The sequence below is a fragment of the Chanos chanos genome, chromosome 13 (genome assembly GCF_902362185.1).
Source record: "Chanos chanos chromosome 13, fChaCha1.1, whole genome shotgun sequence".
NCBI lineage: Eukaryota > Metazoa > Chordata > Actinopteri > Gonorynchiformes > Chanidae > Chanos > Chanos chanos.
Window position 1 is genome coordinate 4,765,001 of NC_044507.1, and position 20,000 is coordinate 4,785,000.

The window sequence follows — 20,000 nt, forward strand, 5'->3', positions numbered from 1 at the left end:
GAGGTGAGTACAGGTGAGTAGAGGAGAGTAGAGGAGAGGAGAGGAGAGGTGAGTAGAGGAGAGGAGAGGAGAGTAGAGGAGAGGAGAGGAGAGGAGAGGTGAATAGAGGTGAGGAGAGGAGAGGAGAGGTGAGGAGAGGAGAGGAGAGGTGAGTAGAGGAGAGGAGAGGAGAGGTGAGTAGAGGAGAGGAGAGGAGAGGAGAGGTGAGGAGAGGAGAGGAGAGGAGAAGAGAGGAGAGGAGAGGAGAGGAGAGGTGAGTAGAAGAGAGGAGAGGAGAAGTGAGTAGAGGAGAGTAGAGGAGAGGAGAGGTGAGTAGAGGAGAGGAGAGGGGAGGAGAGGAGAGGTGAGGAGAGTAGAGGAGAGGTGAGGAGAGGAGAGGAGAGGAGAGGAGAGGAGAGGAGAGGACAGTAGAGGAGAGTAGAGGAGAGGTGAGTAGAGGAGAGGAGAGGAGAGGAGAGTAGAGGAGAGTAGAGGAGAGGTGAGTAGAGTAGAGGAGAGTAGAGGAGAGGAGAGGAGAGTAGAGGAGAGGTGAGTAGAGTAGAGGAGAGTAGAGGAGAGTAGAGGAGAGGAGAGGAGAGGAGAGGAGAGGAGTGGAGAGGTGAGTAGAGGAGAGGAGAGGAGAGGAGAGTAGAAGAGAGGAGAGGAGAAGTGAGTAGAGGAGAGTAGAGGAGAGGAGAGGTGAGTAGAGGAGAGGAGAGGGGAGGAGAGGAGAGGAGAGGTGAGGAGAGTAGAGGAGAGGAGAGGAGAGGAGAGGAGAGGAGAGGACAGTAGAGGAGAGTAGAGGAGAGGTGAGTAGAGGAGAGGAGAGGAGAGGAGAGGAGAGTAGAGGAGAGTAGAGGAGAGTAGAGGAGAGGTGAGTAGAGTAGAGGAGAGTAGAGGAGAGGAGAGGAGAGGAGAGGAGAGGTGAGTAGAGTAGAGGAGAGTAGAGGAGAGGAGAGGAGAGGAGAGGAGAGGAGTGGAGAGGTGAGTAGAGGAGAGGAGAGGAGAGGAGAGGAGAGGAGAGGAGAGGTGAGGAGAGGAGAGGGGAGGAGAGGAGAGGAGAGGAGAGGCTGGGATTACCTGTGCAGAGGTGGGTCTGTCTGGAGGGCTCTCTCTCAAACAGTCCCTCATCAGCTCCTGGAACCCTGGCCATGGAGGAACACCGTAGTGCTTCACTGGGTCTGAGGGAGAAGACACGCCCAGACAAACTATCAGCCAATCACCATCACCCCACAGAATAATCCAATCAGGGCTCAGACTCAGCTAAAACACTGCCATGTATCCAGCAAAGACACATACCACATTCAGGGCTGAATACAGGCCCTCTTCTGTTCTTTTTAATGGGCTCATTTAAGAGGCTTGTGAACGAACCAAATCCAGTAGAAAAATATTCTCTCCGCAGTCTGGATGGAGATATACTGGTATTTCAGCCCAAACAAACAGGTCAAGCCAATTAAAAAACACAAAATTTAAAACACAGTACCAAAAACAGCAACCCAAAAAAAAACCCAAAACCATGACACAGAGACTGGGAGGCAGGCCCTGCTGAGACTGGTGGTGGACCTGTTAAACGTGCTGGAGCCCAGGCTGAGATGAGATGAGAGAGAGTATAATGATTACCTGGGAGCTTGCCCTGCACGACGATCTCATCAAATTCACTGGGGAACTTCATACCGTCCACGATTCTCTCGCCACAGGTCAAAAGGTCATACAGGAGCAGGCCGAACGAAAACACGTCCGCTTTCACGTTATAGATCACGTTTCCGCGGGCAACCTCAGGCGCACGGAAACCTGTCATGAGCAAGGACTCCGGATGAGCATAAACAGTAGTCTTTAAAGTCGGTTTAACAACAGATCCAGTCTTTATAGCGATAGCAGTCACATAATAGTAGCATTTTTGACCCATCACTGGACCCACTTTATTTAAGGTCTCTCTAATAACCATATATTTGTTTAATAACTACATACAGAAATAGGACTTTGGTATTTTTTATTATTATGTGGCCACATTGCAGGCTGTTTCAAACTGTTTGGTAAATATGCAGTAAGTATTTAAATGTAAAGCACCAGTTAGCAACAGCAGTTAGTTATATTGGACTATCAGGGTTAATATGGGATTGACATGTTATAGACGCATTTATTATAAATATATTTGTCTTTAAACAACAACCACAAACAATGGTAAAAAAAAAAGAGGGATTCTGTTTTTATGCTATATTTAAGATAGAAAAGGCCTAGTTTTTATTATATCAGATAATCTATGGGATTATCACCTGGTGTGCCCTCTGAGCTCCTCACTCCCATACTGCAGCAGTACTGCGCGATGCCATAATCTGTAATCTTGGCGATAATCTCTGAGTCTGCTCTCAGATTAAACAGTAAAACGTTGTGAGGTTTCAGGTCCCGGTAAATAATCATGGCTTTGTGAAGATACCTGAGAACAGAGGTGATGCCACAGCTTTCATTACAAAAGCCCTGTTCTTTATCGCAAAATAATTATCCTTTGCATTACAGCAAAATTAGACTTCCTCCTCGTACTGTGTTTACTACGTGATGAAATATTTCCTGTCCCATTCATGGTTTTATCTGTAACAGCATAACTGAGATAACTGCTGTTCATTCACAAATCAACACAAATCATTCGTGACTGTACCATTACTGTGGGTTACCGCACAGTTCACTTTTTAACACCATCACATTTATCAAAGTCTTTTACTACAGAATTGCTAATCCTCCTAAGCATTTAACTCATTTCATCTTTCATTATGACACCATTAGTCATTATGACAACAACACTACTGTCTATGACAACACTACACCAGTGACAGTGGAATTCAGGTTTTTAATTTAGGACTGGCTTGGAAATCTGGAGTATTTCCCCAGATTCTAAAAACAAGGATTCAAGGAATCCATGCATTTCCATTGCCTTTGTAGATATGAAGCACATGATTCACAGGTTTGTGTGTGTGTGTGTGTGTGTGAGGTCTACCTGAGGCCGTCGGCCACCTGCAGTGCTATCCTGTGCTGGAGTTTGCGGTTCAGGCTGCCGTTCTCATGTTCAAACAGTGAGTCCAGAGAGCCGCGTGGAGCTAACTCCATCACCAGCCTGTACGGACATGTCCCCGCAGCTAACAGCCCCACAAGACTCGGGTGGTGCAGTCTGCCCAGCACAGTCAGCTCCTGCCGAGAGAGAGAGAGAGAGAGAGAGAGGGGGAGAAAGAGAGAGAGAGAGAGAGAGAGAGAGAGAGAGAGAGAGAGAGAGAGAGAGAGAGAGAGAGGGGGAGAGAGAGGGGGAGAGAGAGAGAGACATGCACATACAGGTATAAGAAACCACATGCACACACAGGTATAACTAAATATTAAAGAGTTGGAAGTGCATGAACATATTAATTAAGACAGAAATAAACTGTGCACTCCCGAGAGAGAGATGGAGTGTGACAGAGACAGAAAGAGGGCAAGAGAAAGTGAGAGAGAGAGAGAGAGAGAGAGAGAGAGAGAAAGGCAGAAAGAGAGGAGGTTATTGCCAGTCCCACTGTATTATAATTGAGGTAGAGAATAATTGAGGCAGAGAATAATTGAGGTGGAGAGTAATGCAGGTGGAGAAGAATTGAGGTGGAGACGAGTTTCAGATTCTCAGCAGACTGACAGGACAGACACTGATTTTTCTGGCATAATTATAAACGGGACGTCTTACCTGTCTCACCAGTCTGTGTACATACAGCTCTGTGGCGTGCTTTTTAAACACCTTCACTGCCACATCTTCATTCTTATACACGGCTCTATACACAGAGCCAAAGCCTCCATCACCTTCAGGCAAAACAGTAGAAAGCAGCATTAATTAAACACCAGCCTCCTCCGCATGCACAGTAATGCTTATGACCTGCATAGGACCAGGAGGATCATATTCAGTCAAACAAAGCAGTGGCACCTAATCAATCAGTCAATACTGCGCACTTATCCTCTATTTAACAGTGGCTTGCAACCATCTGACTTGATTTGCACTTGACCTTATTATTCAGCAGAGATAAGAAGTCTAATTCCTCTGATTCACAATAGAACACAGCGAGGCGGTATCTGCCAATCATGGCTTTACACCAGAACCAAGTCCTCATGACAGTGGGACTCTGGAAAGAGTGGAGAGATGAAGATATCTGGCTCCTTAAGCAGCAGCTTCCCTCTTTCTCCCGCCCCATGTCATTGGTTCAACCCGTTCACCATTCCATCACGGGTTTCAGCTGTTTTATTTCGTTAAGCCTTGTTTTCGTAAGTTCTCCTCAGTTCTGTCAGTCATTTGAAGGGCCTTGCATTCACAAAGTGCATTGCTGGAGCAGTATCTAGCAGTTTTCTGTTCTACTGTATGATTATATTTCCAAGTCTGTTCTGTTAGCCCCATTTCCCCATCAATTAGTTTTACATCAAAAGCATTCTGTCTTGCATGAGATTTGTAACTCTCTGACTCTCTCTCTTTCTCTCTCCCTCTCTGTCTGTGTACTGACCCAGCAGGTACTCTTTGGACTCGTTCATTTGCAGCTGGTCTGGGTTGAGCATGATGCAGGCTGGCTGGTCACTCAGAAGCAGGTCTGGGGAGATCTGAGTGACGGGAACCGTGCTGCGGGGGTCTGCAGGGTCCTTCAGGAGACAGTCTGCAACATGACAAACGGTCACGTCAAAAAAACCAAAAACACACACAGCACCCTATGGAACATGCAATAAACCCCCCCGTTCCTGTTGGGCTGGTCTATCTGTACATAAATCACCTTTCAAACGCTCGTTAAAGAAAAGACACACGTGAGACGACTTTTAAGCCAGGACATGTCTTTAGTCTCTCGAGTGATCATGGTGCAGAAAAGTCAAGTTTCACCTGCGATTGGCCAGATGACATCGGTTCGTTTTTTCGATATCTGTATAGTGGCGTGTAACTGGAGCAGTCTAATGTTTACCTGCAGGACCAGATGCATTGTTTTGCTCAATATGAGCCGCAAGATCCTCCAACAGCATCTGTCTCCACTCCTGTCCGTCATCGAAGCTGTACAAAACCCACTTCTTCAGCATGGCTTCACCGTTGCCGTGGATATCGGTGGTCAGGAGTCCGGGGAACCATTCCTCCAGGAGAGAGTCGATGTGGTCCACAATCTGTCCCAGCAGCACACGACCTGAGGAAGACCGAAAGTGCAACTCTTCGTCATCGCTCTCTTCCTCCTCATCATCACATGATAAGTTGACGAAGTTCTGGACTTATGAAACGTGAATTCAGATTTTTTAAAAAAAGCAAAAAACAGTCCGTGTATGGTTTTCTGGCCTACCTTTCCGTGAGCAGGGAACAGTGATCTTGATGAAGCTGGAGGGGGTGTCCTCTGGTATCGATGCTTCCACCACACAGTAAGCCTCTGAGGACCACTGTAGGTAGACCCCGGTCTTCCAGTAGACACGTCTGGGCTTCAAAGCTTTCTCTGTTCAGACACAGCAGGGTTTAATCAAGCACCACCCAAAACAGCTCAGACAAGAGATGCCACATTCCAGTATGCTAATCTAAACTTTTCTTCATTAACCATGAAGGATACACATACAAAACATATAAAAACTGTTTTAGCTTATAAATTTAACTAGCTAAATATATTCTTTTCTAAAACCTTCCCATGGTAAATTACTGTCCCATGTGTATGGTGTAATAACATTTTGATCCATGTCTATCCATATTACTAAGGACAAATATATAAAACTTAAAAAAATAAAAAACAAAAAAACAAAACCAGTTAAAATGTATAAACTTAATTAGCTAAAGGTATTCTTTTCTAAAACCTTCCCATACTAAATTACTGTGCCATGTCTGTGTTATAAGGATATTTTTGGAGTTGTGTATATGTCTGTACCTGTGCCTCCCAGTATGAAGGAGGAGACCTCAAGCAGTCGGCTGATGTGTCGGGTCCAGAAGCCCATGGGGAAATAACGCATCTCATACAGACGCACGATGACCTCCGACTTCTCAAAGTGAGGTAGGTCTATCGACGGCCTTTGACCTGGAAGACTGATCACAAAACCACATAGCAACCCATCACTCACTGTCTCTCACACACTATCAAAACCTCCCATCTCTCACACACACTGTCAACACCTCTCATCTCTTATCAGCGGTTACTGCAGGTTGAGTTTAGCACAGAGAAAACCTCAGTAGATGTTTAAATGTATAGCTGTGTAGTATACAAATGAAACAAAACTGTATTATACCAATCTGGAAATCTCTGGATTGACTTGAACTGAACTGAGTAAGAGTTGCAAGCTGAGTTTAATTTCGTTGAGTTAATCTAAGTAGAATTGAAGTGAACAGATTTGAATTTAGTTGACTGAGAACTGAAAGTTAAATTATTTGTTTTTATTCTAAAATGACAGAAAAGTTAAGACATTTTTGTTATATATATATATATAAAGGACATAGAGACCCCTACTACTGGGCTGGGAAATGGAAAAGCTAAATTAAATTAAATTTGATTATTTTAAACAGAAGTGAATTAAATTGAACTGAACTGATCTGAATTGAACCAAATCAAATTGAATCACACTGTGAAACCTCTTACCTGCCGGGCACTAGCAGCTGTCCTTCACCGAAGGGCAGAGTGATGAGAAAGGTCTCTAACAGTTTGAGATACTGAGTGAGCCATTCCTTAGGGAAGCACCGGCTCTGGACGAGAAACTTCTCCACCGCTGAACTCTGTACCAGTGCTTTACAGTTCTCTCCAAACAGTGAACGTGACACACTCAGACTCTAGACACACAACAAAACAGCTCTCAGTGCACTCTTCACTGTAGGGGTGTGTGCGTGTGTGTGTGTGTGTGCGCGTGCGTGAGAATGGTTATTTGTTATTAATGTGTATTCTGTGGCACCTGTGAGATGATGTTGCAGAGCCACTGTGGGTCTATAAAGTACACCTCCCTCAGCTGGAGCACAGGATCCTCAAAATGCAGGAGGATGCCTGGACACAGACACGCGTGCACATACACAGGCACACACGCACGCACAAGCACACGCACACGCACACGCACACACACGCACACACAGAATATTACAAAAAAGGAAGTACATAAATAAATTCACAAAAATAAAATGTGCACTCCTGTGACAGAAAGAGAAGAAAGAGAGAGAGAGAGCGAGAGAGCGAGAGAGCGAGAGAGAGAGAGAGAAAGAGAATGCAAAGAAACTCATGAACCACAGAAAAAGAAAGACACAGTAACATCTGACCAGCATTGCTGAGGAAGTGCACAGCGTGTGGGATCTCTCCCTCGTCCAGCTGGAGCTGGTTCTCCTGGATGATCTGGAGCAGAGAGGAGTGCTGGAGTACAGGGAACTCCGGGGGGGCACACACCCTCTCAGACAGGACCCGCTTCTCCAGTTCCACATAGCACTCCGGAACCAGCTGGCCCATCACCAACTGGCCCTGTAACTGATGGCGGTACATGGAGTGGCTCTTACGAAGGGGCTGGTTTGTGATAACAATTTGATTTGGCTAATAAGCCTGCACATAAGACTTTCTCAAGAGTAATAATGCTATCTGATATGGTCACCAGTCCAGAAGCTCCCGTTGATGAGGGTGTTACCAGATTGACTCTGGATTGAAATTTCCTTTCTACTCTTAATACAGGTTAAAGCTCTGCTTGAGAAAACACACTGCGCTCTTAGTGAATCAGAGAGTTAAATGTGAAAAGGAGAAACGCTTCTTTCGTCTGTTAGAGATGTGTTATGAATACACGAGGCATCGCGCGGGACAGTGTGTATTCTGCGGCCGGTCTTACCTTAAAAGTCGTGACCTCTTTGATGATGGCTTTCCGTAGTCGGCTCAGCGAGTCCGTTTCCGTGCACGCGGACACCGTGTGGTGGTCTCTGATAACAGGGAAACCCTGGCCCACCTGCAGCTCCTCCTGGATTTTACTCACACACTCCTGCAGGGAGCTGTTTTCACACTCATCCATATGTGTTCCAACTAGGATCACAGGAGATGTAGGAGCTAGGGTCTAGAGAGAGAGAGAGAGAGAGAGAGAGAGAGAGAGAGAGAGAGAGAGAGAGAGAAAGAAATTGCATTAAATAAATCCAGAAACATAACTGTTTCCTCATTTGAGTGGAGCTGATATAGGAGCAGGTGGAGTCTGGTATGAGATTGACACAGGGACAGGTAGAGGTATACTGGTGGAGTCTGATATGAGACTGACACAGGGACAGGTGGAGGTGTACTGGTGGAGTCTGATATGAGACTGACAGAAGGACAGGTGGAGGTGTACTGGTGGAGTCTGATGTGAGACTGACAGAAGGACAGGTGGAGGTGTACTGGTGGAGTCTGATGTGAGACTGACAGAAGGACAGGTGGAGGTGTACTGGTGGAGTCTGATATGAGACTGACACAGGGACAGGTAGAGGTGTACTGGTGGAGTCTGATATGAGACTGACACAGGGACAGGTGGAGGTGTACTGGTGGAGTCTGATATGAGACTGACAGAAGGACAGGTGGAGGTGTACTGGTGGAGTCTGATATGAGACTGACAGAAGGACAGGTGGAGGTGTACTGGTGGAGTCTGATATGAGACTGACACAGGGACAGGTGGAGGTGTACTGGTGGAGTCTGATATGAGACTGACAGAAGGACAGGTGGAGGTGTACTGGTGGAGTCTGATATGAGACTGACACAGGGACAGGTGGAGGTATACTGGTGGAGTCTGATATGAGACTGACAGAAGGACAGGTAGAGGTGTACTGGTGGAGTCTGATATAAGACTGACAGAAGGACAGGTGGAGGTATACTGGTGGAGTCTGATATGAGACTGACAGAAGGACAGGTGGAGGTGTACTGGTGGAGTCTGATATGAGACTGACAGAAGGACAGGTAGAGGTGTACTGGTGGAGTCTGATGTGAGACTGACAGAAGGACAGGTGGAGGTGTACTGGTGGAGTCTGATATGAGACTGACAGAAGGACAGGTGGAGGTGTACTGGTGGAGTCTGATATGAGACTGACAGAAGGACAGGTGGAGGTGTACTGGTGGAGTCTGATATGAGACTGACAGAAGGACAGGTGGAGGTGTACTGGTGGAGTCTGATATGAGACTGACAGAAGGACAGGTGGAGGTGTACTGGTGGAGTCTGATATGAGACTGACACAGGGACAGGTGGAGGTGTACTGGTGGAGTCTGATATGAGACTGACAGAAGGACAGGTGGAGGTGTACTGGTGGAGTCTGATATGAGACTGACACAGGGACAGGTGGAGGTGTACTGGTAGAGTCTGATATGAGACTGACAGAAGGACAGGTGGAGGTGTACTGGTGGAGTCTGATATGAGACTGACAGAGGGACAGGTGGAGGTGTACTGGTGGAGTCTGATATGAGACTGACAGAGGGACAGGTGGAGGTGTACTGGTGGAGTCTGATATGAGACTGACAGAAGGACAGGTGGAGGTGTACTGGTGGAGTCTGATATGAGACTGACAGAGGGACAGGTAGAGGTGTATGTGTTAGAGTCACAGTGTTGAAGCTGACCTTAATGTTAAAGAGCCAGGGTTTGATGCTGTCCACCTGGTCACTGCCTTTGCTGGGGTCGTAAACCACCAGGTACAAGGCCCTGGAGGTCAGAAAATGAGGGAGCGCTCCGCTGTACTCTTCCCCGCCTGTCACAGCAGAACCAGCCAATCAGAGATGTGACTTTAAGCAAAGGCATGCTTTCAAACCAGTAAACATCACCAAATAAAACAACAACAAACAAAACAAAACAAAACAAGTGTTTGATTTGCAGTTCAGTTGTCTCAGCTAAAGGTAAAATGCATAGAGCCAGTTTCAGTGTTTAAAATTCAGTCCAAAGCTGAATAAGGCATCTCTGAGTATGAGTATTGATCCAGTTCCTTTTTGTCCTATATAGTTGTACTCATTAAGATTATTAAAGATAAAAAAAAGTTTCAAAATCTGTTCTTGGAGAAATACATATGACACAGGATTTCTGACAGTCTTTTCTGGAGTCGTTCTTGTGTTAGCCTCCTTTTTTATGGGCACACCTGCTCAAGTTTCCATTCACAACATGACAGTAAGGCATAAAACTTTAAAAATGCACCCAAACCATTTAGAAGTCTACCTGAGAAATCCCAAACATTGAGTATCATGTTTTTCTTGTCTTTGTAGCGTACGGCCCAGTCTCTGATGTGGATTCCGGCACCGTGCGAATCGGAACGCCACTGGGAACGTTTGAGTTTCATGAGCTGCTGGATCAGCGTGGTTTTTCCACTGCCAGGATTCCCAACCACGATCAGTTTCATCCGGAAATACGGCACAGCCTTCTTCAGACGCTGCCGCAGAAACCTGAGCATCCGAGTCACAGAGAGAAACTACCATTAAATTACAGAGGCCAGAGCAAATGTTATAAAGGTTATAAACGCTTTACATGTGTGATTCTTTATTTAAAAAAATGGCAACCGTACATTTTCTTTGGTAATATTTTGAAGGGTGAGGTTGGGTAGATTTTTGCACTGAAAATCTATGCATCACCTCTGGCTGTGTCTTTAAGACAGGTCAGCTGGCTTTACAGAGGAATTTAGAATAAAAAGATAGCAAGCCAGACAGACAAAACTGTCAGACAGGCAGGCAGTCAGACAGACACATAGACAGACAGGCAGGCAGTCAGACAGACGAACCTGACAATGTCTTTGGTTTTCTTGCCGATTTGCTTCAGGTCCAGCTGGAGGCGTAAGCCATTCAGTGGCAGGTCCCAGAGTTTTCCTAGTTTTCCCAGCTCATCTGGGAAGGAGCGCAGCTCGCTGTTCCGACTCACGTCCAGAGACATCAGGTCCTCCAGCTGCCCAATCTCACGAGGAATCTGGAGTCAGAGAGTCCACAAACACACACACTCAAAGGGGGGACGGTGGAGTCAGAAAGTCCACAAACACACACACTCAAAGGGGGGACGGTGGAGTCAGAGAGTCCACAAACACACACACTCAAAGGGGGGACGGTGGAGTCAGAGAGTCCACAAACACACACACTCAAAGGGGGGACGGTGGAGTCAGAAAGTCCACAAACACACACACTCAAAGGGGGGACGGTGGAGTCAGAGAGTCCACAAACACACACACTCAAAGGGGGGACGGTGGAGTCAGAAAGTCCACAAACACACACACTCAAACGGGGGACGGTGGAAGAAAACGTAGGCCTAAAGATTACCAGGATTTCACTCCAGTGCCAAAGTCATACGCACTCAAGGCCCTGCTAAACCTGTCAATTTTACATTCAGGTACATTTTAGATTCAGAGCTGGAACGAAAATTCAGCAGGAAAACAGACCTGCAGGTGGACATTTGCTGAAGTTACCTCTAGCAGACTTGTGATAATACAGGTATATGGTGGTGTATGGGAGACTTGATACTGGGCAGACAGGTTTCACCTCTCTGACTTTTACTCTGAGAACAGAACACTTCATGACGGGGTGGGGTTCAGATACTCTGTTGATATCACTCTGCTGTACCTCTGTCAGCTTGTTCTTGTTCAAATGGAGTTTTTCCAGCCTGATCCACTTCGATACGGATCCGCTCAGGTCCAGCACTGAGATCTGGTTCTCGCCGAAGATCAGCTCTCTGAGATTACCGGATACCCAGGCCGGCGGGCCAGGCAGCACCGTGATGTGGTTGCTCTTCATGTCCACAGACCGCAAACTGACCCAAAAGAGAGAGAGAGAGAGAAAGAGAGACAGACAGACAGAGACAGACACAGAGAGACAGAGAAGACACCGAGACAGCAAGAAAATGAGTTTAAATCAAGAATTCTAACAAAGGAACACAGAGAACATCTCTATCCCCAAAACAGCCACCAAAAAGACACCAGGTCACATCTGCGGCTTTAAATCTCATTTTTCTGCAAAAATAAAAACAATTGTAAGAGAGGGCAAAAATCTGTCACTGATATTCTCAGGACACAACCTGAATGCAATCTTGAATAATGCAGCTATATTCCATGATAAAATCATGTAGTCAAGTCTAAAAATGCCCCAGTATGAGTCAGCGTAAGACAAGAGTCCAGTCAGACACAGGCCATGTACCTGGGCAGGGAGAGAATGGCCTTGGGAACAGTGCTGAAGTTATTCTGAGCCAGCTTCAGTGTAGTCAGTTTGGGAGGAAGGTGGCTCAGATCACCTGGGGAAAAACAGTGGGCAAAGACTGAGAGCTACTCCTGAGTCAGATTTAGTAAAACAACACAAAAGACACCTATGAAGCACTATAAGTCTGACGAGAAAAAAAAAATAAAGTCATTCAAACTGAACTGCTGCAATAAAGCAAATGATCACTAACTGAGGTTTTTTTTTGCCTCTGCATTTACCTTATGACAATACGCACTGTGTAATATACAAACACCAAATCACAATACATGATTACATGCAACAAATTCTATCATATTTACAGATATAACTGATTATAGCTTACATATGCATGTAACAAATTACAGAATAGATAGACTGTTTACTCAACAAGGTTAAGTGTGTATATATGCAACACATTACAGCACACACAACCTACATATGTCACATATTGTTGTATGTACACATGCAACAAGTGACAGTATACATAACATGTGGATGCAACCAATTATTTGCTGCAGAAACGCAACACACATGAGTATACGTCTATGACACTACACCTGCGTATGCAACATATCATAGTCTAAAAGTGTCTTTTAGGGCTAACTGAGTTTGTCCATGACTGATGTAAATCAGGTCGAGTGAGTCTGTGACTCACTGAGTTTGTTGACAGAGGCGTTGAGGGTCTCCAGCTTAAAGCACTGAGACAGAAAATCACTGGAGATGCTCTGAACCACATTCTTGCTCACATCCAAAACCTTCAGCTCCGCCATACACAGAGGGACGCACAGCTCAGAGATCTGGTTTCTGAGGGGGGTGGGGGGGGGACAAAATTTAGGTTTGTCAACAGGTTAGAAACCTACAGGGATCCTGTGCCTCATTTCAGGACTGATGCTATGACACCAGGCTATATTGAAAATAATATACAGATAACATATCTGATAATATATAGATAAGATATGCTACATACATAATTTATATGTAGGTACCGAACTTTCTACGGTCTAAAACCAACACAGATGTTTTGCACGCTTGTTACAGAACTACATTTCCCATCATACCCTTCCAGTGAGAGCTCCTCTAGCTTGTGCATGGCGTGACAAAGCTGGTAAGGGAAGGTGACGATTTTATTGAAGGACAGGTTCAGCTGACGAAGGCTTGGGCTTTGGACCTCGGGGTTTAACAGCAGCTCCGGACCCACGTGGTTCCGGGACACATTGAGCACGCTCAGTACAGGTAGGCTCAGGAGTTCGGCAGGAAGTGATGTCAGCTGGTTGTCTTGGAGATCTAGACGCGTCAGGCTCTGCAGGCTCTGAGTAAAAACAATAAGGGCCCATTTTTCTTTATTTATAAAATCTTAATGTGTACTTGACAAATATCTGTATCATCCAGGGGCTTCCTTTTCCATTTCAGAAATCTAGAACCTCATTGTTCATCACACAGCAAGAAAGCAAAGCTTTGACCGACTAATTTCCTATTATGACACAAACCTGACAGAGATAACTGGGCAGCTCTGATAGGCTGTTTTGGCTCAGGTCCAGGCGGAAGAGATGACCCAGCTGCAGCTGGACCGAGTCCTCGTCCATTAAACAGGACAGATAGTTCAGCTCATTCCCTGATAGGTCCAGAAGGCGGATGCGCTCTCTGTCCCTGGCCAACTGGGAACCAGTGGGGGAGGGGGTCTCAGGAGACCAGAGCTCTACGAATTCATCAACAGAAGAAAAACTCTTCAAAATATGAAACTGACATGAACTAGACCCTTGTAACAGGGGGTCCAGTTCATAGACTGCATCTCCAGTTACAGTCATGTATTCTTCAACTTTACTGCCTCTCTGAGTGGTTTTCAACAACATCTCAGGAACGGAAGTCTCTGTGAGCTAGACTTAAAACAAGGACTATAAGAATAGCTACGGGCAGCTCTGTACCCATTTAAGCCTTGAGAACAAAAACAGGATATGGTTAGTGAGAGAAAAAAAAAACCCCAAAACATCAGTTACAGTAGTTTGCTCTCTGAAGGGTTATGCACACCGGGTTTCTGCCTCACAACCGCTGGGTTAAAGACAATATGGTGGCAGATACAGTGATATAAACTCTGTGCAATCTGGATCAGAGTATTGTTGCTGAGATAAAGCTAAATATTTCTATTGTTCTATCACAGTACCTTTCTGATTCTGATTCTCAGAGATCCTGCTGATCCACATGTGTATGGAGTCATTCGGCTCAGGATAAGTACTCTAAAGAGACACATTCATTAGGTTAACCATCTAAGACAAAGACTACGGAAAAACACAGTGACATATATGCGTTTGAGGACATGTGTGATCTGGTGACCCTACCTCTGAAAGTGCCCGTCGGCTGTGGTCCTGTTGCCCTGTGTCAAACTCTGACCTCAGCTCTCCTGGGGCACTGTGGACTTTTACCATACGGGGAAACCAGTCAGCATCTGAAACATCAGAGCAAGATGAGGGAGCCCTTTAATGTCCTTCTTTCAGGCGCTCAGAAAACCTAGTCACATGTTCTGCTGAAGCTGCCAGCTACAAAGCATTTTTACAGTTCATAAAAAGTAGTCTAATTTTCCAACAACACTGAATTACCGGCAAGTATTTTCAATTTTTTTAAATACAAACAATCTAAACCAATTAATCATAGTGAAAACTAGTATTCAACGAATGATAAGACAAATCACCGGTGTGATTCACCTCTTATGTATCTTCAAACATGTTAACCTCAACATAGCCCATAATTCTGTTACAAAATCACTCTTGTTCATTACAACTCATGCAGAACAGCCCCTCTGTAAGTCTAACCACTCACAGCGAAGGCAGAACTGAACATGATCTGACACAATTTAAACTGGACAGTGAGCTGTGACGTAAAACATACACCCCGGTGCTACAGGGGGCGCTGTGCTAGATCTGAGTCTCACCGCTGTCTAGAACACAGACTGGACTGCTCTGTGGGGAAATGAAAACCCAGTCTTCGTTCTCCTCCTCTGACAAATACTCAGAGATAAAGGGGTCTCCGAGAACCTCCAGCAAGAGCTTCTGGTGACACTTTTTCCTCTGAAGAGTCTGGATCTGTCTGGCCAAATACTGGCCTCTGCCTGCACAGACACACACAAACACACACACACACAAACACACACACACACATAAATTAGAAACATAACATTTAAACAACTACTCTTTAACATTTCAGTCCCATAACACATACAAACCAACATGTCGGTGACCTTTTTACTGTGCAGTGGCCTGAGGTATTGTGCTCCCTGCTGTTTCAGTAATGTATTAATCAACTCCACATTCATCTTATCTTGATAAACTGGTATTTTTGCATAGCCAGTCACGCAGAAGACAGAGGTGATCAAGCTGGTTGTAGTTCCCAAAATCTATCACTTAACAATACTTGCCCTTCACCTACATCAGGGTCTCGTCGCTGAACTAAACAAGGAGGCATTATAAAGTCAGCATGTGAGTCACATACACCAGAGCTAAAAAGCTGGAAACATCTGGTGGAAACGTCTTGGCAGTCCTACCAGTGGACGTTTCTGGGGAAGTGTTAACTGGACCAGAGGAAGAGAGGAAAGGGGAGGGACCATGGGGGAAACAGTAAGCAGCAGATTTTGGATTAGAGTTCTTCTTCTAGCTACTCCACCTAGGGTGGGCATCGGCCAGCGCCCGACTAACGCAAACAGGGCGCTCGGGACTCACTGTTTCTCTGGCGCGGCGGGGGGGCCCTACGGTCCGAAAGCAGAGCTCCGAGCCAGGAGGGTTCCAGGCGGCTGAGGCGAAACCCCCCCAAGCACAGGGCATTGTTGGCGGGGTCCAGACCCAAACGGGCCAGCAGGAGAACCACCACTGGGCCGTCCCCTCTCCTCACACTGGCGGTCAGGGCTCCACGCAGCTGCTGCTCGTGAACCCCGGAACGGATCAGCAAGTCAACCAACGCCACGGGACCGCCACGCTCACACACCTGTCAGATATACACACCACATACACCAACATTTAGACAAATCTATCTCTCTATCTATCTAAACACATACACATACACAAACACCGACACAGTAAATGTATGAACACAAGGAAATTTCCCACAAGAATGTAAAAATGAACTACCAGTTAAACACAGTATGACCAAGTCAAGTCTAATTAAATTAGGCCTCATGACATGTCTGAGCTATGAGGGAGTCAGTCTTGTCAGGTCATGTCTTCGAGTTAATCTGACCTGATATATGAGGGAGTCAGTCTTGTCACGTCATGTCTTTGAGTTAATCTGACCTGATATATGAGGGAGTCAGTCTTGTCACGTCATGTCTTTGAGTTAATCTGACCTGATATACGAGGGAGTCGGCCTTGTCAGGTGATGTCTTTCAGTTAATCTGACCTGATATATGAGGGAGTTGGCCTTGTCAGGTGATGTCTTTCAGTTAATCTGACCTGATATATGAGGGACTCAGTCTTGTCAGGTCATGTCTTTGAGTTAATCTGACCTGGTATATGAGGGAGTCAGTCTTGTCTTGTCAGGTTATGTCTTTGAGTTAATCTGACCTGGTATATGAGGGAGTCAGTCTTGTCTTGTCAGGTGATGTCTTTGAGTTAATCTGACCTGATATATGAGGGAGTCAGTCTTGTCAGGTGATGTCTTTGAGTTAATCTGACCTGATATATGAGGGAGTCGGTTTTGGTTTTCTTGTTGATGTCGGTGCCCAGTTCTATCAGACACTCAGCCATGTCCACGTCACCGTCCTCACAGGCGTGCTCCAGCATGCCGTACCTGATGTCTGGATCCAGCACCATCTTACTCAGACACAGACAGCACACCCTCTGGAGCTGCAACCACGCAACAGACATATATGATACGGACAAGCCAAGCATTCACCTGGAGAACTAAAAGGAAAAAAAAAAGTTTTTCCCCCCTTTGTCTGAGCTGAGAAGTCTACTCTCACATTTTACATCCTCTACGACATTATTAAACCATGTAGAAAAAGTAGGTTTGCTTGATTTTAGTAAATTCTCTTTTCGTTTTTCACCTTCATTATTCACCTATTCACTCTTCTGCCATACAGAAAGACACAGATGCATGCTCCCAGCTACACACACCCACACACACATTAACACAGATACTCACAAGCTCAAATAGCCATCTCAAAAGGCACACGTGTGGACACACACTCACCGTGTCAGGTCCTTGTTCCACAGTTTTGTCTCTGAGTTGCTGAAAGATGTCTCTCTCTAGCCCCTCCCCCGCCAGCACGGCCGCTGCTCCAGAGCAGGCATCCAACAGCCTAAATGCCACCAGCAAACCCTGTCGCATAACCACAAACACAACTCAGATACACACACACAGGTCACACACGGGTCACACACGGGTCACACACAGGTCAGGGAGCCAGACAGAATACACACAGCAACCTTAATCGGGGCTCGAACCAGATATAACGCTGAGGTAAACGTCTAATCGTGGCACTCACAAAAAAACCCCAAAACCTTTCACTGTTTCCTTCACGCTGCTTCTTGGAACACAAACCCATTCACGTTTCAAAGAGGCCAGGTATACACTTTGTGTGACACAGAAATTCGGAGTTTAATCTTTTAGTTTTGGAGGTCAAAGTTCGCGCTGAGTTCACCTACTTTGAGAAGCATCTCTTCGTCCTCCTTGTGTGTTCGTATGGACTGGACCACCGTGGAGGCTAACACAGGGACGTGGGAGCGAGAGAGCTTCTTCTTGGAGACGAGGTAACACAGGAGACTCAGACCCCAGTGATGGGTCTCTGTACGGGAAAACAGGAATCGGTGACCGACGGGACCAAAGCAACTCCATCCTATCACCACACTAACCTCACATTAACGCCACTACAGCGTGCAACAGTGGAGCTAGAAGGACCAATAGTCTGGTTAATAGTCCGCTATTCCTCGTGGTCATCCTGCCTAACACGTCACTGTATCAGGCCTGGCCCAACACACGGCCCCCACTGAAATGATCTACTGCTGGACCATTCACCGAATCAGCTGAACTCATGATGCAGGCGTACTGAACATGCAAGACTTGGGCATCCGGGAAGGGGCCGGGAAGGGGCACTAACTAAAGGCAACGAATCAATATTGATGTGGTCTTTATTAGTGGGCGGGAAATCTGACTGGGTTTCAAGTTCAGCTCATTTTCGCTGCAGCTTTGCATGAGTCAGACTGAGCTAATCAAGGTCCTGAGAAGCATCCAGAGTATTAGATTTGAGAGGTGAAGAACCACTCCACTCCATCTAAAATTAGGTCAGCTCTGTCGACTGACCGCTCAGGTCCAATCAAATTTCCCTCATGAGGAAATCCAGTTACAGTTAAAAAAAAAAAAAAAAAAAAAACATAAAAAAATGAACAAGACGCATTTGGACCTGATGCAGACCGACCCACCTCGTTTCTGTGGGTACATCTGGAGGGAATGCAGCACCGTGTCTATCGCCCCCTGTTGACACATGAGGTCCACGGCACCTGAACAGTCAGCCAACGTGACAAGAAGTCCCAGACCACACTCCTGTATCGCCTCATCATTGAGAAACTGCACACACACATTACTATTGTTATTATTACAGTAGTAGTAGTTGTAGTGGAAGCAATAAAGATAGGAGCAGTGGCAGTAATCATTAAAACCGAGGCATGTCAGAGTGCGTGCATGTGTGTGTGTGTGTGTGCATGCGTGTGTGTGTGTGTCTGTGTGCGTGCATGTGTGTGTAAGAATCTTACTCTGTTGAGACACTCTAGGTAAACTGAATGAGCTCCCTCTACAACAGACTGAGTCTTAAGAACTCGCAATGACACATCCAGTGTGTCTGGATCTGCCACTGATACACCATTCTCCCTCAGGCTCCTGTCTGCTTACACACACACACACACACACATAAACACACACGCACACGCACACACACACACATACACATACACACACGCACACACACGCACATACAACACACACACATATAGCACACACACATATAGCACACACACACATAGCAAGAGAGACAGAGAGAGAGAGACAGAGAGCCTTTAATAATGAATACCTCTTAAAAAGCCTTACACTCTGAGTCAAACACAAGTAATACAGTTTAATTCCTCAATGCCAGGAAGTGAATTAGACACACACATCCATTGTGAAAGCGGTGAAAATACTGATCTCTAATGAAAAGAAGTGTCATACAGCTGGGTTAACAGTAACTGGGTGACATAACTGCAGTTATGTGTGTACTTCCATACCCGGGTTATGAAGCACCAGACTTGCCCTCAGTCCCTGCAGCTGGACCTCTGGGTCAAAGTTATGTCTCTGCATCACCGTGCGGATGTGTCGCAAAGCACCGAGTCCAACATCCATACTGACTCTGCTGCAGAGCCCAGACATACATACACACACACGCACACACACGCACACACACACGCACACACACACGCACACACACACGCACACGCGCACACACACACGCACACGCACACGCACACGCGCACACGCACACGCACACGCACACACACACACACACGCGCGCGCACGCACACACACACGCGCACACACGCCCACGCACAGACACACGCGCACGCACACACACACACGTACACACACACGCACACACGCATGCGCGCGCGCACACATACACACACACACACACATACATATGCACACACGCACAATAAACAGAAATGAAAAACAAGCATTTCATTGAAAGACCAAAAACACACCACAGCCAACAGCTGACAACAACAGCCTTTTACAGATGTGAAAGATAGGAATGAGTGCTCCTGGTCTTGCATGTGTGGATGTGTGGATGGGTGTGTGTGTGTGTGTGTGTGACAGTAAGGTATGCATTCTGTTTACTGTTCATGCAGAGTAAACATGCTCTGGTCATACCCTCTCTGGAAGAGTGTGTGAAGCAGTCGACAAGCACACACACAC

At 46.1% G+C, this 20,000-nt stretch overlaps 1 protein-coding gene across 1 annotated transcript in view; it reads right to left on the reverse strand.

Moving 5' to 3' along the window:
- lrrk2 (leucine-rich repeat kinase 2) overlaps positions 1-20,000 on the reverse strand; it is a 33,319-nt gene that overhangs the window by 3,847 nt on the left and 9,472 nt on the right. The window contains exons 12-43 of the mRNA XM_030790529.1: positions 19,956-20,000; positions 19,313-19,437; positions 18,806-18,933; positions 18,476-18,620; positions 17,702-17,841; positions 17,247-17,375; positions 16,730-16,894; positions 15,782-16,043; positions 14,998-15,174; positions 14,408-14,514; positions 14,233-14,305; positions 13,562-13,770; positions 13,133-13,383; positions 12,730-12,878; positions 12,036-12,129; positions 11,466-11,652; positions 10,640-10,821; positions 10,084-10,307; positions 9,498-9,625; positions 7,765-7,983; positions 7,214-7,415; positions 6,857-6,947; positions 6,552-6,731; positions 5,850-6,004; positions 5,283-5,429; positions 4,929-5,132; positions 4,476-4,622; positions 3,674-3,786; positions 2,969-3,159; positions 2,253-2,413; positions 1,600-1,770; positions 1,060-1,160 (exon numbers count right to left, since the gene is read on the reverse strand). The exon at positions 19,956-20,000 is cut by the window's right edge and continues 85 nt beyond it. Coding sequence (XP_030646389.1) covers positions 1,060-1,160; positions 1,600-1,770; positions 2,253-2,413; positions 2,969-3,159; positions 3,674-3,786; positions 4,476-4,622; positions 4,929-5,132; positions 5,283-5,429; positions 5,850-6,004; positions 6,552-6,731; positions 6,857-6,947; positions 7,214-7,415; positions 7,765-7,983; positions 9,498-9,625; positions 10,084-10,307; positions 10,640-10,821; positions 11,466-11,652; positions 12,036-12,129; positions 12,730-12,878; positions 13,133-13,383; positions 13,562-13,770; positions 14,233-14,305; positions 14,408-14,514; positions 14,998-15,174; positions 15,782-16,043; positions 16,730-16,894; positions 17,247-17,375; positions 17,702-17,841; positions 18,476-18,620; positions 18,806-18,933; positions 19,313-19,437; positions 19,956-20,000 — 5,002 coding nt within the window. The remainder of the gene's footprint in view (positions 1-1,059; positions 1,161-1,599; positions 1,771-2,252; positions 2,414-2,968; positions 3,160-3,673; positions 3,787-4,475; positions 4,623-4,928; positions 5,133-5,282; positions 5,430-5,849; positions 6,005-6,551; positions 6,732-6,856; positions 6,948-7,213; positions 7,416-7,764; positions 7,984-9,497; positions 9,626-10,083; positions 10,308-10,639; positions 10,822-11,465; positions 11,653-12,035; positions 12,130-12,729; positions 12,879-13,132; positions 13,384-13,561; positions 13,771-14,232; positions 14,306-14,407; positions 14,515-14,997; positions 15,175-15,781; positions 16,044-16,729; positions 16,895-17,246; positions 17,376-17,701; positions 17,842-18,475; positions 18,621-18,805; positions 18,934-19,312; positions 19,438-19,955) is intronic.